The 24,867-nt window shown below is 40.4% G+C and overlaps 1 protein-coding gene across 3 annotated transcripts in view; it reads right to left on the reverse strand.

The window, feature by feature from the left end:
• B3GALNT2 (beta-1,3-N-acetylgalactosaminyltransferase 2) overlaps positions 1 to 22,407 on the reverse strand; it is a 29,186-nt gene extending 6,779 nt beyond the window's left edge. Inside the window, exons 1-8 of one of the 3 annotated variants that reach the window (XM_061991027.1) lie at positions 22,201 to 22,407; positions 11,570 to 11,717; positions 10,174 to 10,274; positions 8,974 to 9,167; positions 7,591 to 7,686; positions 3,256 to 3,366; positions 2,508 to 2,586; positions 1,052 to 1,232 (exon numbers count right to left, since the gene is read on the reverse strand). In XM_061991027.1, the coding sequence (XP_061847011.1) occupies positions 1,052 to 1,232; positions 2,508 to 2,586; positions 3,256 to 3,366; positions 7,591 to 7,686; positions 8,974 to 9,167; positions 10,174 to 10,274; positions 11,570 to 11,717; positions 22,201 to 22,303 (1,013 nt within the window). In that variant the 5' untranslated portion in view covers positions 22,304 to 22,407. Of the gene's footprint in view, positions 1 to 1,051; positions 1,236 to 2,507; positions 2,587 to 3,255; positions 3,367 to 7,590; positions 7,687 to 8,973; positions 9,168 to 10,173; positions 10,275 to 11,569; positions 11,718 to 22,200 lie in introns of all 3 variants that reach the window. The other 2 variants (XM_061991026.1, XM_061991028.1) reach the window with 2 other exon arrangements.
• Between the last annotated feature and the right edge of the window lie 2,460 nt (positions 22,408 to 24,867).

Here is a 24,867-nt window from a genome sequence, read left to right on the forward strand (position 1 = left end):
TATCTAATGACATGACAACACAAAAAAATCCATTCAAGCATAAAGAAAAACTATTTTACTGTGAGGTTGAGGGAACCCTGGCACAGGCTGCCCAGAGGGGTTGTGGAGACTCCTTCTCTGGAGGTTTTCAAAATCAGCCTGGACACGTTCCTGTGCGACCTGATCTAGGTTGACCTACTTCTGCAGGGAGGTTGGACTAGATGATCTCTAAAGGTCCCTTCCAACCCTACCAGTCTGTGATTCTATAATTCTATGAAACAGAGTAATGGAAAGAATTGTAACTTCAAGGTAATAACTCATTAGATTCACCACAGTATAATACACTATGAAATAAATTCTTCCTCTCAACCTTCCACCCTCCCTGTACAGAGAGCTTCCTCTCCTTGCCCTCAACTGCATGCTGGCAAGGCCACAGCTTGAGTGCAGTGCACAGTCCTTCACTCCTCAGGACAGTGAGACACAGACACACAGGACGGAGAGCCCAGAATAGGGCCACCAAGGTGATGGAGGGATTGGAGCATCTCTCCTGTGAAGAAAGGCTGAGAGGGCTGGGACTGTTGAGCCCAGAGAAGTGCAGCTCAACAAGGACTTCATCAATATCTGTAAATACCTGAAGGGAGGTTGTAAAGAGATAGAGTCAGGCTATTTGCAGTGGTAACCAGTGACAGGACAAGTCAATGGCTGCAAATCGAAACACTAAGTACACAAGCTGGCCAAAAGCCATCCTTTTGAAAGCTAAACCTTCTAGTTTTCATTCAGAAGTAAATTAAAAGAAATTACAAGGAGACATGAACATTTTCACACCTGGACTCTTAGAGCAGAAGCCTATCTGGCCAGCTCGTGCTTATTTGAGGCACCAAAGGTCAGCATTCAAGAAATACACATCCTGTTATTTTGCTTAATACATGCTCCCAAATTGTGAAATCAAGTTAATGAAGTAAAGCACGTAAGGTATGTATTTCATGGAACTTGTCAGATAACATAACATGCTGGATCATCTTGCATTACAAATGACAGTACTCCTAGAAACAATACTTTCTTTGCAACTTACCATTGGTAGAAGTTCAACAGTTTAGCTGGAACATTTCTGTAAGTGTCAATAACATCCACAAAAATAATGTCATCATAGATACTGCTTTCTTCCTTCAATAAAGTATCTTCTTTTTCAAGATTTTTTATGTGACTTGTAAACCTTTCTGGGCGAGTATGGAGGGTTTTTAAAAGAGCATCACCTTCTGAAAGAAACAACACCCATCATTAAACAAAGATGCACAGTTGCATACTATTTCACACGTCTCCCTTGGATCATACATGCCATGCTGACAAAATTAAACAAGTGTACAACTCAATGAGGTTATAAAAATCTACAGTTACTTACAAAAAATTCTATGAAATATTAAAAGTTGCAGAACAATAAAAAAATATCTTTTTGCATAAGGTCTGACACAAAGTTTAAAGTTAAAAAGTATTCTTTTTCAGTAATAAAAGGATTCAAGTTTTTAAGGTTCTTTATATTAAAGAGCTGTCTGGGACTTCACTGTTACTCTTGCCAGTAGAATAAAAAGGCTACTGTTATATCAATTACTCCTAAGAATCCATACCTAGCACTAAAAAACAAACCCCAAATCAAACAAAAGATCTGATGCTAAACACAATCAAATCGGCATTACTTTGATTTCACACAGGTGCTCCCTGCTGAATCACATCACAAAACTGACTGCAGGTAAAAGCTAAGGAAATACTGCAAAAATACTGAACTTCTTGGTAAAGACAGTTTGTGGCACTTGACAAACAGAATGGAAGCACACCTCAGTTTAGGCTCTTGCATAGATGACAACAACAGGACTACCCAATTATATTTTCAAGGCCTAGCTACAAAATCATATACTTCTCCAAAATCTCTGCTTATATTTGCTGTGATGTGCTGATAAGAATACATTAACTCTAGTGGATTGTGGCTGAAGTACTGGTCATTGGAAAGGGCTCCTATAGAATCTGGACATTCTGCTGAAATAGGTATAAGGCAGCAACAATAGGGATGGAAAAGCAGGCTACATTAGATAGTCATTGTTTGTCAGTAGTTAACATTAAACACCATGACACAGTACTTCTAACAGTAGCAGGACTAGAAAAAAGGTGAAAATTACCTGGGTAAGATTTCATTGCACAACATTGAAGTGCTGAGGCCTGAGCAATATGTTTTAACTTGGGTTTGGGTAATAAAAAAGCAAGGTCAGCAAAAAGAGTCTAGATTTAAAAAAAGTACTTTCATTAATAAAAAGTCAAAAGGATGCAAGTCAGTGGAGTGACTGACAAAGGGCAAGCAGAGAAACTACATCAGGGTACTGACATTAGGCATAAAAAAACCAGAAAGAAATTGTTTCTACTAAGATAAAACTTAAGGTGATCAAGTTCATAGACACAGCAAGAATTTTACCTCAGAAATGTAATTTAAAGTTCCTGTTTTATCATAACATCAGATGTGATGCTACGTTTTGCAGACTTACCTTGAATAGTGTAGATAAAACCACCTGCTATTCCCTCCACACCTTCTGTGAGTTCATGTGGCAGTGACCCTTCCCCTGCCTGACACAGACAAGTTGATGGAAATAAATAAATTAGTTCATCTCTCCTTACTAATGTGTTTTTCCCTACAATTTTAAGGTGTGAAGTTTGCTGGCAACTGGGAAGAAAATTAATTTAAAGCTATTCTGGTTTAGGTACCTGTATAAAGAAAGATAAAGACCAAGGGTTTTTAACTGTAAAGTTCTATGGCATTTTTTAAGATTTTGCCTAAAACTAGTTGTAGCACTGACATTTCTGGAAAACTAGTTTTGAAGTTAAGAGTAAGACAAAGTTATTCTGGCTAAATTACAACAATGCAGCATGTTTAAGCAAGAACCATTTTGACAGGAAAAGAGACACACTCACAAAAAGCAAAAAACAAGCTTAATCCTATTGATTGGAATTTTAGCACAGGGCTTTTGACCCATGTTTTACTATCTCTGATACACTGATGCCACTTCACACCTAACAAAGCAACAGGTGAGCTTTATGACCTTCCAAATACAAGAAAACTTACTGACGTCATTTTTTACCATGCCCTTGTCCTTTTCCCAGGCAAAGCAACTTCCCCTCTGAGACAACGGGAGAAGCCCAACTGAATTAACAACTTCCAGAGAAACAAGGGAAAGCTTAATACCCAAGACAGAGGAGAACTAGAAACATGGTGGAAGGGAAGGTGAGGTGACTGACCGTAATGACTCTGAAAACACCCCCTCCATCATTCACTGTTACTTTCTGAAGGTTTCTTGAAACAAGTCCCTGATGATCCTGGCTTTCCCACACAATAGTGCCTTCAAAACCCTGGTAAGAGAGCAAGACACTGTTATGCAGGTATTGAAAGACTTTAAAGGTTGAAAATCAAACACTTTGGACTGTTTTGGTTTAAAATAGTCAACTTTGTGCAACATAGCTGCAATGCATGAGGGATGTTTTAGTTACACTTCAATGCAATAAGTTACACATGAAAGAAATACATCTGCAAAATTTTGTAACGTGCAATCATGCTTTTGAGACTAATTGTCAATCTCTATGGAAGGAACATTAAACTTTTAACAGAAGTCTAGTGTAAAATGCTTTGGCTTTCTAACATCAAGATGGCATTGAAAGGTGACCTGAACTATAAAATCCTGCATTGCAAAGAGAATGTGTTAAAATCGACTTGGAAATACGTGCTGCTTTTTAGTTATCTGCCAAAAGCAGAGATCAGAGACTCAATCCTGACACCAGCAAAACTCAAAGGAAAATACAACCACCTTTATTCTGGCAAAGCTGTCACAAGGTACTGTAGGAGAGTCAGAATTGTGACCTCGTATCTTGGCTGGTAGGGAAAGGAGAAGAAAGCCAAGTATCTTTAAAATCTTTTGGTTTTAACTGTCAGTTTAAGTTATGTCACTCCATGGGGTTTTTTTTCTATGTGTGTGTGTAAATTCTTGCATTTAAAAGCATTTCATCTCAACTTCAAACTAATCCACTTAACAGTCCAACTACTATCCATTTCACATAACACTTTACTGAAGAGCTCTGAGAACACACAAAGGCACAAGTATAGGTTAGTTCTGGTAGCACTATAATTTAAAATTGCCTTTTTAAAGCAATTTCAGCTGCAGGACAAGGTAGTACAGTAGCTGTAGGGTTACTATACTCCTGACTGCTAGATGGCTACATTACATTTTGTTTCTCCCAGTTCATAGGAAAACCACTGATAGCTAGTAGAAACCTTGGAACTCAGAAACAACTTATTTCAACTCTATGTGGATGCATCTCTGTACCTGTAGAAGGTCTGTTCTCTAGTACTAACCTCTCATCTCTTCCCACTTTTCCTGTACTCCAGAAACTCTCCAGTTTACTGACACACCATTAAGTCCAGCTTTGAGTTCAGCTTGATTCTTTGCTTTCCTTTAGAAGTAGGTCTTAACATCTGCAGCAGTCTTGGTATCTAATGACAGCTGCACATTTCAGAAGTCTCTCATCTATTATTTATAATGCCAGCTTTGTAATCTAACAATGGGGTGACTCAGTGTTTATTCAAGCCTGACTTGCATGCTCAATTACCTAACGTTTATCAAAACAAATGGAGCACTACCAAGATTTTTTTTTTAAGTGGAATGACTCCCAAACACCCTGCACAGTAAAACCTACACGCTCAATTTCTCTTTGCTGTGGCTATCATCTCCCATTCCAATGTTTCTTGCTGTAGGGACTGGGCTCTAATCCCACTTTGGCGTCTTGTTTACAGACACAACCTTTGGTAAATTGTTCAGTGTGCCTGAGAGGCCTTTCATTCCTCAACAACCACAAACATTAAAATTCTCACCACTATTACTGATATTGACTTCAAACATGTACCAAGAGTCTTAATCAGTTATTACCAGTGAACCTCAGTGCAAGGTGTCCTAAAGCTGCAAACGATCATTGTTTTCCAGGATCAGAGACTTGTAAGCAAATTTTGTAATGACTTTAGCCTTCAAGCTATTCTTACTCTGAGACACTTAATGAAAACTGAGGCTGGAAAATGCTTAAAGCAAAACATTAGTGGCACACCTGAGACCACATGATCTATTTTTCCCCATTTAAATTCCAGCCTCGTTGCTGCTAGAGCGCAGTGGCATTTACAGTGAATACCGAACAGGTGTACTGACATAATGCAGGGCTGCCAAAATCCCTTCCCAATGTTAAACACTGCTGTGCTTTTTGTCTCTCCAACAGCTCTCCATTAGTAACACAGAGCATGCATAGCACCAAGGCCACTTTCAAGCAAGCGGCCCGTGGCGTTTTGACAAAATAAGTGCATTGGTAAGACTTGGCTGTAAAACCCCCTGTACGAGTTTTAGTTATTTGCCAGTGGTTCTGCTCTTCTGTGCTTTCAGTCGTTCCAAAGCTGAATGATTGATTCCATCTTTGATAATTTGGCCTGCCAGGTGCTTATTCTAATGCTGCATTTCCCTCCCTTTCCCCAAGACAAGCAAAAAGAGCAGCGCTTCACAGCTGGAAGATGAATGAAGCTCTTCAGCAGTTTGTACAATCCATTACTTCTTTAAGGTGGAAAGGCAGAGAATGGATATTGTCTCAGGAACCATCTTGTGCCAATTAAACAGTTCACTAAATTTACTGCTCTCAAACAAGCAGACAGGAACACATGGGTGTTCTATCTCCTCTGAATCATCTTGTATGGTTCAACATCCTAGGTATCACAGGAGACTACATGCTGTGCATAAGCCTTATTAATCTACATTAGAAACATCATGTTATCCTGTAAGCATTCAGTGCACGACATGTATCAGATTAAGGAAGCCTGCACAAAGAAATATATGAATACTAATATCCCCTTTCTAAATGAAATACTTACCATCTGCCTCTCAGGAAAAATGCAATCATTTATAGCAAAATTACAACTGCCTAGAATTTTAGTACCTCAGAACACAGTCCTATAGGGAAAAGGCTTACAGATTACACTAATGAATTACAAGGTAACCCATGTCCTTTCTAAAAAAAGAAAAAACCCTGAATCATTTTGATACCAAATTAAAATTGATAAAAACATGCACAAAATACTGCAAGAGGTTTGCTCACCCAAAAGGGCTCCTGCCAGCATAACAAGTTGCATGCTATTCAATAAAGACTGTTTCAGATGATAAATCAACTACTCAGCTTCAGATTCCCCTTAAAAAGAGTAGGTTTCCAAAGGTATTCATTCTTATAGAGCCAGAGGAAGAAATCGGGGATTAAACTGTCCCTAAATGTCCTCTTCTCCCCTTTTAGTCTTCACTTGCTACATTCTTTCACAAAACACTTGATTTCTTGCATAACAAAACAACACAGACTCAAAAACAACTTACAGAAATAGTAGCAAGGTTCCAGTCATCTAGGAGAGTATCTAAATGAAGGGAAACATTCAAAAGAGCAGCTAACATTTCTAGCAAGACATCATTATCAGCTGGGAACAATTCCTTGTACCTGAGAGGGTCTGCTGAACTAGAATTCTCATTCCAAGTCAATTTATATTCACTACACTTTCACTGAAATATTATCAGTTTTTTTCCTCCCTATATTTTGCTCCTTCTGTGTTTAATCACCTTCTTACCTAAGCATCTACAAGTAGGTTCTATATCTCTCTACCAAAACGATACTCTTGGACTGTACCTCCAATCCCAAAGAGGATTAAAAACCAAATAAACAAAACAAAACTCACAAAGGAAGACTTTAGACTCTGCCACGTTAGCTTAGCTAACAGCACCTCAGGACAAGCAAGAAAAACACTCATTGTTCAAAAAGCAGTCTTATCCCAAATTTCTGACAGGTGCCCATTTAATTAAAAAAAAAAGAGAAAAGCCAAAACACCACTTCTGCCATAGGATGTTGATAGGTTTTAAAAACCTAAACCCAAGTGTCAGTCTTCTGTGTGCCCCATACTCCATCTAGTGTATTACAGATAGACCCTGCTAAAGATTTTGACATTCTAATTCCTGTTTCCTTCCATGGTTCAATGAATGAAAAATTCCCCACTAGTGCTGCCAGAAAAAGAATAACCAAAATTTCAGTAGCTTCTCAATTATAACTATTTAACTAATACTGTCACTGCAAACATAACACACAATATCTTACTGTTATATCCAAGACACTAGAAGTAGAAACCTCTTTTTCATCAGTTTCCTAGAAATCTGTGTTATCCTCCCCTTCCTATTTTGTGTTCTAACGTCTAAAGAAGCAGGATGGAATCTAAGAGAAGTGTCTCGTTCTTTGATAAACTCTCCCGCAGAATTGAAGCAGGTAGAATTTTCACTCAGAAACTGAAAAGGTTTCTGAAATTGCTATTGGACAATGTAATTTTTAATTGAATTTGTATTTTTCAGGTTTTTTCTTTACTACTGGTGACAATAAGATTGAAAAATGTCTGGATTTCAGCATATCCCATCAAACTAACATTCTAGAGGTTTTCGCTTGCCCTTTTCTGCCTCAAGCAAAAGCCAGTTTTATCAGTCTGTCCAACTGACTTAGAACTGCAGGCAGTTCTGATACTGTACATACCTCTGGCAAAATGAACTGCTCTACTGGCTTGTACCACAATCTGTTCACTTGCACTCCACAGCTTGGCGGACTAAAGCGAGCACTGAAGAGAGCTTCCTGTGAATAACAGAAAAGAAGCCACACATACACATAAAACACACATTAAAAAGGCTGTGAGATTAGGCAATATTTGTTCATCTCAGTTAGTTACAATGAAAAGAGGCTCATTGATTGTATACAACTTAGTGAAGGTTTTATTCTCCTGATAGTCTCAGACTCCACAGAAGTCCAGCGTTAGATTGATGTGGTGGAAGCAGCAATGCAACAAGTTCAACAAGAATCCAACCAACAGAGTATATCATCTGGAAGACTCAGACTCACCTCCCAGTTTACAGACTATCTTTTGCTTAAATAACTGACTACTATTAATTGCAAAGGAGGATGCTGACCCTTGAAACTTAATTGCTACTACATTATGTAAGGCACCAAATGGCTCCTAGATAATAACATAAAGATGCTGCATTGCCAGATTCCTAATCTTCAGAGAACAGTCTCCAAGCACTCCTATGATACTAATTTTTCTCCATTACTGGAAGAGCTAACGCAGATCAAGTTTTTAGGCTCTCAACATTTAGAATTCTACTATTTAGCAAGCATAAAGTTGATTAGAGTATACTTTTTTTTTTTGCTATTATAAACCTAATCTCATAAAAGTTCATCATAAAAGCCATACTTCAGCATACTTTCTGTACTTAATTTTTAGCTTAAATTTACAATTATTTCTACTGTAGCATAAACAGAAGTCTTGAAATTGGCCTACCAACTTATTGGTAAAGAAAATGCAATACACCGAATGCAGCAATCATGCTCAACGATTTTTTTCCAGCAGGTCAGCATTAAGCTATTTTGTCAAACTCTGGAGGGGTGGGAATTAACACTGAAGTTTCATTATTACCTGTAAATAATACGAATTTCTAAAAATCTCAAAATGTCTTGCCAGAAGACAGACAAGAAAAAAATTACAGCTCTCCTGCATCTCTCTACTTAAGGCACTAAATGTGTCTTTCTGCACACGTATTCAGTAGTTTATTTTTTATTACCTAATACCTGTTAATACTTTAGCACCTCAAATGCAATCAAAAGCATGTCTTGAAATTAGATATAAGTGCTCTTTCAAAAGGACATTTAAATTAACTCATAGCACTTTGTGGATTGCATCTTTTCCTTATCCAGGATATCTGTGTGTATCTGTGAAATAAGAATTTACAACACAAGAGTAAAAAATAAGAAATCATATGCTTGTCAATTAAGTACTTCACTTAAATCATCAACACAGCACACCACTTTCTTTATGAGAGACAATATGCTTCGGTCTACTTTGAAAGGATAACTACAATACTCTACCTCATGTTCTGCCTGGTACAGTTTTACAGTGATGTTCCTCTGGAATCCCACCCCATCAGCCTCATAAAATACCCCAAGACTGGTAATGACAATGGGGTAAAGTACACGAAAGTTCACACTGACAATTCTGTCTTCAGTCAGTACAGAAGGTACATCCTCAGGGAGACTGAATGCTTCAATTTCCTGATTCAAAACTGTAAGAAAAAGGACAGAGGTAACACAAGAAGATTTCATAGTTCTTGAACTGGACACATGTAAAGAATTCTGATTAATTAGTATGTCTCTCAAATATACAAGGATAATGAGAATCTGGAGAAGAAAATACAACTGGCTGCAGGCTGCAGCAAGTAGAAAAGGAGTGATACAGCAATCTGTGGGCTACCAGCAATTGCAAGTAGATGCCTACTTATCCACAGGAAAAAAGACTATAAATACAATAAAACCACAGTGAAGACAAAAATTCTTAAAATAATTACTAATGTGTCAAAACAGCATACACCTCCACTTAATTAGTCTGCCTGCTTTTTGGCATTATCACCTCCCTATGCCCTGAGGTATCATTTATTCTTGGGAGACAGGTTAAGCAGCAGACATTGCCATTCAAAGACAAAGTAACAGAAGCTTCATTTTATAGTGAATCACTGCTTAAGTGCCAAGCAGACCTCAGTTACCTTGCAATTAAAGAGCAAAAATTAAACAGAGAAAAAAAAAAAAGGTGATGGGAAAAATTTGAAGCTTTAGTTAGGAATTTTTGTATGGCAGCATTTCATTTTTTCCTCATGGTACATTTCTTGATTATTCTGTCTCCAGAGGGGAATTTGAAAAACCTATCACCCAGTCTTGCTTAGAATTCAGTTTGTCACCAGAGAAATCCACCTGACATTGAAAATTCTGGCATCTTGCTACTTCCTCCACGTATGATGCTAGACTGGGCCCAGAGAAGAAGTAAAAAAGGTCTGTTATATGGATGGACCATAACCCAATACAAATCCATTAGAAGTCAATGGCCTTCCCTTCACATCCTCAAAGATCTCTCTCAAGGCTCCACACGGTGTTTTCAGGAAGATTATTCCACTGTTAAGACAGCAAGTTCTATTTATTTTCAAGACAGTTATCTCAGTTAAGCACCCCAAATTACTCCCAGAAAAGATGATTAATTCTAGTTCAGATCACAGAATTTTTAAAAGTTAACTTCTATACCTGGGTTACTGATGTTCAGAAGTTTGCAGGAGTACGGGTCTTCTCTGTCTTCCACTGGCACAGTACAGCCATGTGCACCTATTATAAACTTCACAAGGACACTAAAATAATTTTGTTTTATTAACACCAGTTCTCTTCCCTCCTCCTTCCATCTTCAACAAATTTATTTCATCACAAAAGCCTATCTTTCACAGGAGTAATATTTTGAATCCCTTAAAAATCAGCAATGGGAGTTTGTATGTTGAGCAACCACACAAATCCCTTCACAGGGGCTCAATTCCAAACCTGCACTAGCATTTCACATTTCGTAACAAGGATGCAGGAAGATTGGCAATGAGGAATGGGATTCAAGGCAACCATACACTAAACAGAAAAAGACCTAAGGCAATACCGAACAATTCTGAAGACTTGCCTTTCCCTGTCTGGCTTTGTTACTTAATTCAACACTGTTTAAATATTCTCCATTCAAAAGGCAACGAAAATAATAAGAAAAAAAAGACACACAGAATTGAAGGAGGAACAAGGACTCCAGACTAGCCATTACAATGAAACAGCTCAATTTGGAGTTGTAGCAAAACAATCGGTTGCTCTTTCCATTCCCAATTGTAGTTGTGTCACAGACAGAAGACAGCAAGCAGTACAAAGAGCAAGGGAATCCACCTTAGCCTAGTATCTTTCACCTAGCAGCCAAGTATCTTCCTGGGACTCCACATAAGGTATGAAAGGTCACATTTTAGAGGACTGAAGTAGCTAATTTGTGTGTAGTAAATGTGAGGCCTGTCAAAAGATAACAATGTTTCCAGGAATGAACTGCAGCAAAATTTTCTCAGCAAGAGCTATCTGTAGACTGTTAGGTCCATGCAAACAAACAGGAAGGGTCCTGCTGGTCATCCACACTGCAGTGGTTTGGTGCATCTGATTCAGTGGGCAATAAACCAGAACTTTACAGTTGAAGCTATTGGAGGGGTTTTTTGTGGTTCTCTCACCAAATGCAATCCTGCCTGCTTTCAAGTATCTCAGAGTACTAAGCACTTCAAGTTGCATACCATATAAAGCATACATTGCTACACAAAAAAAAATGGAGTCTTGTACATCAATAATGAACAGTGGTAACTAATTGCAAAACCAAACAGCAGTGAACAGCCGAACAATTACATTTTATTCCTAGTATAAAAAATAGTTATAGACCAGAACCAAAAGTATTCTTATGTATTACTTGGCAGATTAAAAAAAAACATAAAAATAAAAAAAATCAGAGTACAAGATGCTCACAAATAAAGAAAATAAAATAAAAAAAGAAAGAAGAAAAAAGGAAATTATTAAATCAAGAGACATAAGCCTTACAGTCTTCTCTCCCTCTCCCAAAGCCCCCAGATTTCAAAACACTAGAGATTACCGTTGGCTCAGTGCAGGATGTTGTTTTAGGTGCTTGAACCAAGTGTTCCTTATAACACTGCGCAGTTCATGGTTGTGTCGAGCAGACAAAACACCTACAATAACATCATAATGTTTCAGCTTCCACTGAGGAAAGAAAGCCAGTGGACCTAGAAATAGAAAGCGACAAAGATTTATTATATGTACATATCACCACATGCCTGAGTTGCAAGCAATAATTAAAATGCATTTCAAAAGCAAGAGTACTGGGAACTTTAAACACTGAAAACAAGTAGCAGAATTACTATTGCATTCTTGGTTCAGAACAGAGGAAACATTTTCAATGTGACAAAACCTTCCCCGGTAATCTAGGAAAACTTTACTTCAAGGAACTAAGCAAGTCACAACAGGTAAACAAAAACAAACTGTGACTCAAAGCAGGTAAGAACATAAGCTTTCATTTTGACTGACAGCTTTTTCCATTCTTAACATCTGCCTGTCTTATGAGCAAATTGCCCATTGAGAACATGCTCTTGCTGGGCTCTCTCTCTTATCATCCATCAGAAGTGTTGTGGGCAAGATCCTGTTGTTCCCTCCACAAAACTCTGAGGCAGTCTGGGCCTTCTGCTTCTCATTGATACCTCCTCCACCACGACTTATCCTAAAGCCTGGGGGCTTGTCTCACTGGTACCAGGCCTTCACTATTAGAATTCACCATTATTCTACTTAGAAAAAAACAAATATTTAAACAAGCCCTGTCAATTCAGAAATATGTTCACCTCCTTCCTTCTTTTTAAAACTGCTAGACCACCTTTCTGTCTAGTATGTCAAGGCCTATCATTTCTAAGCTTTTGAACACCACTCTGCCTTTCACACGGGGTATTCAATATCCCTGCACGGTGGAATGCTCTGGCTTTATTCATAGCTGGATGTCACTGCCAATACTTGTAATACATGATTTAACTTGTGCTGTTTTAATTTAGAGATCATGAAAGTGGCACCGGATTTCAAGCAAGGTTACGACCAGATAGAGATGTGAGCAGCTCTGACTTACAGCTTGTAAAGAGTAAGGCAAGTAGCTAAAGTGAATTTGCTTAGCCTAATAATTTATTATACATTCTAGAGAGATAGGCATTTAGCTTTAGCAAAGGATAGCTTTCCTCTCATCTGGTTTTTTGGTTTGTTTTTTTTTTGTTTGTTTGGTTTTTTTTCCCCTTCAGGCTACAGGTAAAGAAAACAAATATAAATGTGAAGGCTCTCAAAACTACTGTATAGACATGATTTTTTTAAATCAAAATTTTAAAGAGACCGAAAATATCACCAGGTCTTTATTGTGTGTAGAAAGAGTTGTACTATAATCCACTGTACCTTCTGTACCAGCATCCCCTTTCTCCACTTTGAAACTGAGATGACAGATGGGTCTTAGTTACAGCTGCTCACTAACCTAGGATCTCACAGCACCCACCACAAGGCTTGCTGTGTACACCAGGTACCCATCTAGTCTTATATTCCATCATCAGTGTGCAGCATGTAGTGGAGAAACATGAAGAGATTTTTTTTTTTTTTTGCTTTAGAGGATATTGACAGTGGCTTGTGCCTGACTCCCTAGTCCCAAAGCCAAATAAAACAGTGTTCTGCAATTGATTCTCAGAGAAAGGATGGATTGATGGTTCCATAAGCAAACCTTTCCCAGTCTATTTCCCACTATTTTTGTTCTAAGCATGCAAACACTGATTTTCTAGAAAACTGTAAAGTTCCATAGTTAATTAAATGAATCTGTACTGACAACAGCTACCAGCTTAGCAATAACGTAGGCTCAACATTAACCTATTAAGAGAAGTTTACATCAGTTTACACTTAGAATGACTTAGAAATCCAAGCAGTAAGCCACTAGTTCCATTCCTCGATTTTTCACTGAAGTCAACTGTGAAACAACCAGATATTGAATTTGTGGTAACATTCAGGAGTATTGTTTGTTTGCTGACAAAACAACAAACCTATTGCCTTATATAAGTGAAGAAACTTGTAAATCAAACACATTGCTCAATCCAAATACAATTTTATTTTTCCTTTATGCTGGTAAATACCAAATACTCAGAGATTCTGTATGTCTTCAGAGGTCATTATACAGCCAAGAACCAGGAGTTTCCAGGACAGCAGAGGTACATGAGAGCTACACATTTATAAGGCTGTACTATAGCAAATTCCTCTGTAGTCCCATACATCCCTTCTCTTTCCTTGTTCTTCTCTCGTCCTATGATTATTCTTTAAACACGTTCTGTTGCGTTAACCACAAGTCTTGCAGTATAAATTTCATAGGATGACTAACACGTTTGTAGACTGTACATCAGATATTGTTTACACAGATTTGGCTTTTAAGATATCACTTTAAATTAGAAGCAGACCATTTAATTACATAAAGATTAAGAAGTCTAAGAGGTGACTTGACTCAGAATAGCACAAGTTGTCTTTAATTTAAAAAACCAACAATGTAAAAATAAGCTACTCAAATGAAATATGCATACTTTTAATTAATTTGTATTTTTAAATGAGTTAAACTTTTCCTTATGAACCATTCACATGCAAACAATGTTAACATAACAGATGCTTCAGAATGAATATCCTACTGCTTTTAGAAAACATTCCTTCTCATTTTAGGCCATCTTCAGGCTTAGTATGGTAGCATTACAGTGGTCTATATTCAGAACATTGTCTTCTCTGTCCTAAGGGTCATGCCGTTTTACTTTAAAAAAACAAGCTTATTTGACAAAAGCTAATGAATAAGCTCTTTTCTTGTCAGAAAAGGTTTCTACTTCTTATAGAAAGCAGGAATAACATTTGCTAAACTTTCAGGAAAAGAGATTCATATGTCTCTCTCTGAACCAGCACTGTTAATACACAAAAAAAAAAAAAAAGAGAGAAAGAGGTACAGAGGGGAAAAAAGACTAAAGCCATTATTCATTTATAAGGATAATTCAGATGTGCATATATATGCTCTGATGCACATTGAAGGCCAATGGCATCCTCGGTTTGTATCAGAAACAGTGTGAACAGTGTGACCAGCGGGACCAGGGAAGTGATTGCCCCCCTGTAATTGGCACTGGTGACGCCACACCCGGAATACTGTGTTCAGTTTTGGGCCCCTCACTACAGCTGAGACACTGAAGTGCTGGCACGTGTCCAGAGACAGGCAATAAGGCTGGTGAAGGGTCTGGAGCACAAGACCCACAAGGAGCAGCTGAGGGACGTGGGATTGTTTAGCCTGGAGAAGGCTGAGGGGAGATCTGATCACAACTGCCCGAAAGGAGGTTGTGGCAGGGTGAGTGTTGGACTCTTCTCACAAGCTACAAGCAACAGAAAGAGGAAAAGGCTTCAAGTTCCGCCAGTGGAGGTTTAGATTGGATACCGGGGAAAAAAATTTCAACAAAAGTGTTATCAAGCATTGGAATAGGGGGGTGTTGGGTGTTACCATTCCTGAAGACAAGTAGATGTGGCCCTTAAGAACATGGTGGATGTGGCAGTGTTGGGTTGATGGTTAGACCAGATGACCTTAAAATGACAGTTAGACTTGATGACCTTTCTCATCTAAATGATTCTGTAGTTTATGAAAAAACATTACTGACCTCTAAGTTAATAATAACAATTCATACAAGCAATGGATACTTGTCACTGGGGATCAAACTTACTTATGTTCTACTGTGTGCATTCTTAGGCTTAAATTTTAAGTGTTGGTAATAAGCTTAAAAAATTAACACTGTATCACTCTTACCTTGAACTGGTTGTGCAAGATAATTAAGCCTTATCACAAAGACAAAAAAACAAACTCAACCACCCTGTAAATTTTGTGGTTTGTGAAGGGGAAAAGAAAAATAAAAAAGCTACATATACTCCACAATAAACCCCGTTGTGTTGCTAACCTAATAGACGCAGTAGAGGAAGCCTTTCCAATTCAAAGGCCACGCTATCACTAGTTGCCTTGCTTTGAACTCTTACTGCCTTAAAGCTGCATCTCAGTTGTATTACACGGACCAAGACTTCTCAGTGGAACATAAGTACGCAAATGTGCACATGTGCAATGCCCTACGCTAGTCTCTTTCAGCATCAGGAACAAAATTGCTTTCACTTGACTGTTTTGCTTGAGGCTGTTAATCCCCAGCAAAAGCTATAAAAACATGAAAGGAAGCAGCCCTCTCCGAGCTGCTGAGATCTATTTAATTCTTTACAGCAATGAGTATTCTGTACAGTAAGGAGTACTTCTGTCAGCTCTAAGGCTACTGAAGTCCAGTCTGCCAGAGGCTTGCATCACATGGTTAATAACAAGCTCCTACTGAAGCTTTCTTGGCCTCTGGTATTTGTAAGGACAGTCTCACACACAATTCTCTGATGTCTGACCATACATGTTTCTATTATTACAGTTTTTAACCTCAATACGAGCTGCAGTAAGCTTTCACAGGATTCTCAGTCACGAATTTTCATGAAACTTGGTGAAAATGCTGGTTTTTTTGGACATCCACCTGCCTGCCAAATGAGAACTACCAACAGATCAAAGTTAGGGAGAAATGCAGGAAAATATAAGTGCATATATAGAGCACAAGTCAGTTCCCTTAGAAGACAAAGCTAAAGATGCAGAGATGTGCCTCTTGCTGAGCTGGCCACAGCAAGAGGTCACTGCCATTTACTGGCCCTAGTCAGATTTTGACTGTCTCACTAGCAGCCAACAGCTCTTGAAGTTTTTCAAAATCGTCAAATACAAACACTAGCCTGTATCTCCTCTTCCTATGAGACAGATTTTCAAGTAAAAGGTCAAGTTAAGCTGTTAATTATATTTACTGTCATTATAAGGAGATGAAAAAATTGAGATTATTTGGCTTGATTTTGTCAACAAACAAGGTAAAGACAGTCTTGCCGCACATATCTCTGCTGGTGAGTGCCCTAGCAACTACTAAACTTGCCAATCACTTTCAGTTAAGTTTGACATACCTTGCAGTCCCCAAAGTGATCAAGTCCCAATATTTCACAGAACTGGACTGGACAGAGAAAAGACTCATTGTTGGTGCCTGTGCTGAGAAATAGCAGTGTAGGCTTACCTGCACTATCAGGCACCAGAGAACCTCCACTGAAGACTGCTAGAGTAAATAGGTTCCCCAGAAGGCTGGACTTTCTATCTTCTGCTACCCATGCAGATACCTTTCTTTCAAGAAAATTTTTTCTAAAAAAATGAATGGAACTAAGTAGGCCAGGCAGAAGTTATTTAGAATATTCTCAATAACTCCACTTCATACATAAGACTAAAAAGGAACAACACCTCTCCAAAAAAAAACCCCCAAAACAAACCACACATTTTATGTTGCTATCTCTGCCTGTTCTCACAACTTCACAACCATATTCTGTGGTTTTAATGCCTTTTTCTTCTGTGCTGCTTTGTTAAAGATGCAAATGAACAAGAACAAAGAAATTAACTTAATATAAAGGTTTGTATTTACAGAATGCTGACATACACAGAAAAAGAATAAACCAAAGAGCAAAGGCAGCTGTTTCCCACCCTCCCTAATCTTCTTCACTTAAAGTCATCTGCTGTAGCTTATCTGCATTACATGTTTCTCCACAAGCAGAACTACATGACCCCCCGCAGTATCTACTTTATATCAGGGCTACAAATTGCCAAGATGAACACCCCTGGTTTCTGCAGAAGTACATTACTCCAGACAAGCCTTTAGACAAGCTTTTAAACACCTTTACCAGTTCAAAGAGGAAAACCTCTGTAAGCAGAGTATTTTGTTGTTCTTTGGTTGGGTTTTTTTGATACATCAGCAGCATTCCCTTAAAGAAACAGGTGACCAAGATTCTTACGATTTGCAAAAAGACAGTAGCAATGCCAGTGGGACAATGATGATCTAAACACCATTAATGATACATCACTTCCACATTTCTAGACATTTGTCTAGGAGCAATGGTATTAGAAGTGTAGACACAAAAGGAATAAAGCAAATTCTTTTTGCAACTGAAACTTTTTTTGAGGTCTAGGGGAGCAGCTGGGGAAGCACAGCACCTCTGTCCTTTGAAAAGTAGTTACCAATGCTTGATGCTACCTAACAAAAGCTTGCTCCCAGAGAAGGCTACTTGCTCCCTTTTGGCTGTTTTACTCTGGGCAATTTAGAAGCCAACTGATGAAGAGCTTCCTTCAGCCTCAAACCTTGATCTCCAGCTCTGCAGAATCGGAACTTTTAGCCCCTTATTCCATTGCCAAAACACAAAATGAAATTTCTGTGCTGCTTGTTAGTAGTTGGCAATGTCTGAGACATCAGTCCACAGAATAACTGAAAGCTCTAAAAAAATTTAAAAAAACCCAAAACCAACAACAACAAAAACCCCACAATTCAGTTGGAAAATACTGTCAGCTTTGTTGTGGATTCTTTGTCCATTATTTCATGCTCACCAAAGGTGGAGGGATTGCTTTCGCTGGAGATGGCCCATCCCTGGAAAACATTGTTACAGTAAGATGTCACAGGTGAAGGCTGGGGAAGAACTGGCGTTTTAGGCAGAATGGCACAGCTACGGCCAATGCCACCAGCCTATTAGTCTTTACATACCTACAAAAGATGAAATAACTCTGTGACCAAGCATATCACATCCTGACAGACAGGCTTAGCAGATTTCAGGCAACATCTGTTGTTTAAGAAGTGTCACATTTAGGCAGAATTTCTTGTTACAGAGCATGGCATCACTCATAACCTCAGAGGTAGTTTCTATATTTTGTGATTTCAGTACTGAAAAGTCAAGACCAAGTTAAGGTCTCCCTCCTCTCTTACCCATCATGTACACAGGCTGGTCTGTGAGGGGGACAGCCCTAATTCTGCAAGGCTAATCACTCACTAAACATCAGTCTAGCCAACTCTGTATATGGTTCTGTTAGACCAGTGCCTGCAGTACAAGTACGTGCTGAAGCACAGGACAGCAGATGGCACACAAACAGCTTCTAGAAAATGGTGGATTTTAATCTGTTGCATAATTATTTCCTAGTAAAAGACTGACTCTAACAAAACCAAAAGGGCCAATTCTTCACTGCCACACACCCCCAGAAATGTACAGGAATAACATCTTGAAGAGCACTGTCATCAAAGTGGCAGCACGTTACATTGACTGTGTGGGGCTTTCTGATTAGGCACTGCAACTGAAGCCCTACAGTGAGTAATTTCCTACTCAAGAAGACTTGTGCCATCAATTAAAACACACAATTAGCAATGAATCCACCTGGAGTGCTAAAAGCAGGTCTGTCTGTTCTTTCTCAAGTTTCTGAGGTCATTTTATAATTAGCATTTATCTAAGATTTTTACAAAGATTAACTACAGCTTCCAACCCACAAACTTCCTTTGGATAGCACTTGTTTATAATTGGTTAGACAGACACAGACTTCAATTAAACCTAAAAACATGTTCTTGCCTAAGTCTTGCTCAGAAGTGTGAATTAGTCCCATTAACTGATGAACAGAAAGAATCCAGGGAGCCACCAAAATCAAGACACTGAAACAAAGGTCTTTGGTCTCAGAACTGATCCTATGTATTTTTGTCCAATTAATGAGTACTCCCTTCAAGAACTACATCTTCTGTGACACAGGGGTGACAGAGAAAATCAGAATACTGCAAAGGGGGAGACAGTAGAAAGAAATGAACTGTTCAGCTTAAGGAAACAGAGATTTAAAACAGGTACCTTTGGTCTCTATGTTACATGATGGAGGTGTACTTGAAGGAGGAGAAAGACCCTTTTAACTGAAAGGCTTAAGAACAGAAGGGCATAAACCAGTTGCAAGTAAGTTTAGGCCAGAAATGAGAAAACATTTCTAATCAAGACAATGAGGACTACTAGGAATCCAAATGAAGATACAGTCCTTAACTAAACAAATGTAGGCTGGCCAGCTTGACAGAGATCAACAGTAAGCAGAATTGATTGCAGAAGATGTCTATTTCAATGTTGTGTTTGCGAGTCAATAATGTCAATAATCACTGAAACAGGTTATTGACTTTTTAACAGATTTCCGTTTGTGTGCAGTGACTATTGAGAAAGATATTGGACTTCTCAAAAAATGGAATTCTGTTCACTCTGCCTTCGACCTCCACTGGCAACTAATTTTGCAACTGTTGAGACACTACACAACTCTACAGACACTACTCAGAAATACCAAAGAATATACAAATAATGAATTTTTATGTCGCAGCTATTGTAAAGCACTGTTCCATTATCAGATTAATTTTTATTCATATTCAGTGATTCCAGGCAGTAGGCAATAAAGAGCAGGTAGAGCAAAAAACAAGTAAAATAACCCAACCAGATTTCTCAATAATCAAATTAAACATGACTAGTTTAATCAGGCTGTACTAGATCCTCTTAAATACTTTCAGATTGAAGAAGTGTTCTAATAAATAGGGATGTGTCTTACTCTTGTACAAAAATGGTTTAAAGTTCCTAAAACACTCTCCTTATTCAGAATATAACACAAAAGACAGCAGAGGTAAAAGAGGTCCCTCAGCACATCCTTCTTTCCTCAGCCAAGGCAGCCATACCTACATTTCTTGGTACTTTGAAGGCTACAAGGCAGACTCCAAAAACGAGGCAGCAAAGAGACAGCATAGAATCACAGAATGATAAGGACTGGAAGGGACCTCTAGAGAGCATCCAGTCCAACCCCCTGATAAAGCATGTTCATCTCCATCGGGGGCAGAGGAACTCATCCAGGTAGATTTGGAAACCTCCAGAGGAGACTCCACAGCCTCCCCGGGCAACCTGTGCCAGTGCTCCCTCACCCTCACAACAAAGAAGTTTTTCCACAAAGAGTGGAACTTTTTGTGTTCCAGCTTATGCCCATTACCCTTTATCCTGTCACTGGAGACAAAAGAAAAAAGTGTCTCCCCATCCTCCTGACATCCACCTTTTAAGTACTTAAAAGTGTTGAGAGGTCCCCTTTCAGTCTTTACTAAGCTAAACCACCCCAGGTCCTGCAGCCTTTCCCCATAAGAAAGTTGTTCCAGGCATATGTATTGCACATTTTCCTATGGATGATGGAAGCTCTCATCTTTTTGTAAGAGGGACCACTTTTTCTCTCCTCAGGGTGAATACATCACTGAATACATTACAAGTAAACAACCTGCATAGAAACAAAATTCACACTTATAATCTTTCAATACTAAAACAAAAGCACTGGTTTATTTTAATCCTAGTTATTCTGATGTTATCTGATGCAACATAGTTTCACAGTAACTCCCATAACTGCTTCACTGTTTCAAACAGTGCATCTCTGAAAAGCAAAGCTTCTTCCTTCCCTCTCCACCTAAGAAACTTCTGGATTTTCTTTAGAAACGTTTTTCAGCAAAAAACACATTTCTGCAGGAAAGGTCATCACGAAATTCCATCACGAAATTCACGAAGTTGTCACTTCCAACTCCAAATCAATGCACTGAAGTTACAAAGGAGCACCATGAAAGCTGAGAGTGCCAACTAGGCAATTCAAATGCACTTATAGTTCCCATTCTTTTATAATTCAGGTGTGACCACTGCTCATTTGATAGGCAATGACCAGCATACAGAGACAACCATACAACTCTGTGGCTTTCAGGCTACACTAATGCACCAGCCTTGCTCGTTTCACACACATATTACTAACTACCACGGGAAATCAGCACTCTCCTCACAGATATATACAGTCTGTGCAGGGAACAGGCATCTGTCCCAATGTGTGGCTTTGTTAGTTAACAGGCTTCCAGGGTTGCTAAACAGAATTCTAAGAATTTGTCAAGTAAAACACCACAATTTCTTCCTCATCATTTTTTCAGACGTACTGTAGAGCACTTCTTAATGTTCTCAAACAGCACCTATCCGTAGCTGACAGAAGTTTCTGTCCCGACAGACAGATTTGTGGCTTGGTAACTACAACTCGTTTTATGAGGAGCACAGTATAAGCCTTTGGGGATCCAATTGCACTCCTGTTATATCATACCTGATCCTATTAATAGCTTTTTGCGCCACAGGAGTTTTAAAGACAAACACGGCAAACACTGCCCAGCGCAGAGAGCTACTCCTAGGACCGGGAACGACGTGATACGAATGTAACCTGTGGGAATTTCTTCCCCAAGCAGCTCAGCGGGAGCTACAGGACATCCGTGTCGTAGAAGGTGTTCAGAAGGGGCTGCTGCCCCACGGAGAGCACTCTCGACAGCCACCTACGGCGGCTGGTACCTCCAGCTTAAATCACGGAACCAGGGCTGCTCTCCACAGCTCGACCTAACGAGTCGCAGGCTCCTCAAGAACCCGCGCAGGAACTCCGAGACCTTCTCCCCGCTCTTCCCGAACCCTCCAAGCCCTGTAACCAGACCCGCCAAGAGAAGCGCTGCCCGCAGCCACAGAAACGCCGGAGCCGCCGGTACCGCCGCAGCATTACGCAGCCGGGGACGGCCCCGACCATTTAACAGCCACAGCCCTTGACCGAGCGGCTCATCGCCTCCCGGCCCCGGGACCTGCACCAGCCGCCCGCGGCCCCATGCACCCCCTTCCCACAGTCTTGCGGCCCCTGACCCCCCCTCAGCAAGCTCCCGGAGCAGGGGAGCCCTGCCCGCCCGCGCTGCCTGCGCTCGGGGCAGCCCCCGCCGCCCGCCCCTTCCTTACCTGCCGGGTGTCTCCCGGGCCCGCCGGGGCAGCTGAGCAGCAGCCAGAGGTGCAGCGTGACCCCGACCGCACAGGGGCAAAGCAGCACCAGCCAGTTTCGCATTGGCCGCTGCCGCAGCCAGCCCCTTCCCCTCTGCGCCGGCTCTGCCAGCGGCGCGGCGCCGACTCGGCCACCCGTGGCTCCTCCCCGCGCCGCCGCCGCTCGCCCGGGCCGGGCCGGGTTCGGCTCCACCGCTCGGCGGCCGCCGGGAGCTGCAGTCCCGCCCCGGCCCCGGCGGGCAGCGGCGGCGCGGGCAGCGGCGGCGGCTGCCTACAGTCCCCAGAATGCTGCGGGGCGGCCCCGGGAGGCTGAGGCGAGCGAGGCCGGGTCTAGGGGCGCGGCGGCGGCGGAACGAGTCTCACGGGCGCCCTGCCCCTCGGGGAAAGGCCGCGGGAGGGCGGCTTTAACTCACGTTTCACGGGGCGGGAGAGCGTGGAGGCTGGGGAAGGCAGTCGCCCCTTAAGGATTGTTGCCTTGTGAGGAACCGCTGCGCTTCTCCTGTGACCGCCCGGGCGGCCCGCTGCCCTCGCCGCTGGGCCGGCCCCGGTCTGGCTGACGTGCCCAAGGCGGGCGCGGCCGGAGCCGAGGGCTGCGGTGAGCACTTTCTTTGTGCAACACCTTCCCTGTCTACTGAACGTCCCTTCTAAAAAGTCACTGTCCAGTAACAAAAATGCTTTCCAGAACAATCCTTTATTAACCCAATAAAGACAAGAGAGTGTTTTGCTTTGGCAAAGAGCTGCAACGTAAACTGTTCTGGAGTATTTATTCCAGCAAGGGACGTACTATTTGACTGAAATTCCAGGGCGGGGATTTTAAACAAACTATCCTTAAGTGCGACTGGATCACAGCCAAGAATCCACGGTAACATTGTTGTTCTTACAGAAGTATGCTATGAGAAGTTAATAATCCAAGCACAGCTTCAAACCTTGACTACAAGCACCGCTTTGGGAAGCTGGGATTGACCCACCGGGAGGGCAGCTGCCTGCGCAACATCATGCTGACTAAAGAGTTTTAAATAGGATTGGATGGAGGAGAGTGATTACCAGCACTTTGAGAAGTTACTTGTCTCTGGTCTGTCTGAACACAGAGAAATGATTCCTTGGACTCCTGCAGGGTGAATCTACCTGAAAAAGTGATGTGGATAAATGAGCCGAGGCTTCCCAGGAGTTAATGTATAAACTAGAACTTCATGTGTAATAGCCACAAGGCTTAAATGATTGCTTGCTGATGCTATTCTATGGATTGAGTTTTTATGAAAATACTAAAATCTGTTTTTTAAAATCACCAAGCTGTTAAAAGTGTTTGGAAAAGCTTAGAGTCCCTTCAAACAGCTGTATTAAGATTCATTTCTCATCAGCTGGAGTGAGATATTAGAAGGAAAACCAGTGACTTTAACCTTTGTTTAAACAGCAAAAAGAAAATGTGTTGGTAATACCTCAACTTTAGTTTGTTTGCATACTTACACATAATTAATATGCAGTTGAGTGTGTACACATCAGCAAATAGTAGTACTAGGGAAAACATTTACACAAAAAATGCTCTTGTTATTAATCACTACTTACATTTGACTTGCTTTTAAGCAGGTTCAGCTGCAGAAGTAAAAAGTGGTCCAACAGCTAATATTACTCTACATTTGCCTGCATTCCTTGTAGTTACAGTCCTCTCCCCAGGCCTTACCCCAGGCCAGGACAAATGATGGAGATTGATCTTATAAACATGTCTGGGAGCGATTACTTCTTTGTAGACGAAACAGAGGACCCAGATCCTTAATATCTTGCTTTCTACATGTTGTTACCTACCATGCTCAAGGAAGGACTATATACTGTACAGACCAGGAGAAATCTGTTTCTTCACATCACAGAAACAGGGCATTCTGGTAAAAAGGATGAGATATATGCATTTTTGTTAGTAATGTAGGAAATGGTTAAAAAGAGAGTTTAGTTTCAGAGGATTGTCTTCCTATTCCATTTTCTCTCCCATTCTCTGCAAGATTTTTCAAGCCAAAGATTTAACCTAAGCCTCCCAACTTCATCATCTGTAGGAGATGCAAGCAGTGGTACTTCTCATGTTGTATATGACACTGCAAGTGTGCACCTCTGTATAAATTGTGAGATGATCAGACCCAACCATTAACCTGGTTTTCAGAAGTCTCCCTTAGCAAAGTGGATTCAGTTTGCCTCTTGAGGGCTTTTATGAGGCCCGATATTTTGGACAAGCAAGCTGATATCAGAGTGTCTAAACATGGATCCAAGGTACTGAGTTTTAGACACACTTTTTGCTAAGTCTTGTGCTGTATAAAAATCAGATTTTTTCCTGAGTTTTAAGAATCATGAAGATATCCATATACACTATGAAAAGAAGAGTGGATATGGAATATAACTTTGAGATAATGTCAAATTATTTTCCTGGAAGACTGCAAATTTGGATTTGTTTTATGGTAATTCTAGGTGTGATTTATTTAAAAACACACCATTTTCATCCTGTGCTTTTTGAACAGATTTACTCCTCTGACATTACAGACTCAGGTGGTGCCTTTGGCACACAGTATAGTACAGGCATAAGATCAGGCACAAGATGTGGGACGCAAGAGCTGGAGATAGGAGAGATAGAAATTTTAGTCCCCAGAC

Source organism: Colius striatus, chromosome 2 (genome assembly GCF_028858725.1).
Source record: "Colius striatus isolate bColStr4 chromosome 2, bColStr4.1.hap1, whole genome shotgun sequence".
Classification (NCBI taxonomy): domain Eukaryota; kingdom Metazoa; phylum Chordata; class Aves; order Coliiformes; family Coliidae; genus Colius; species Colius striatus.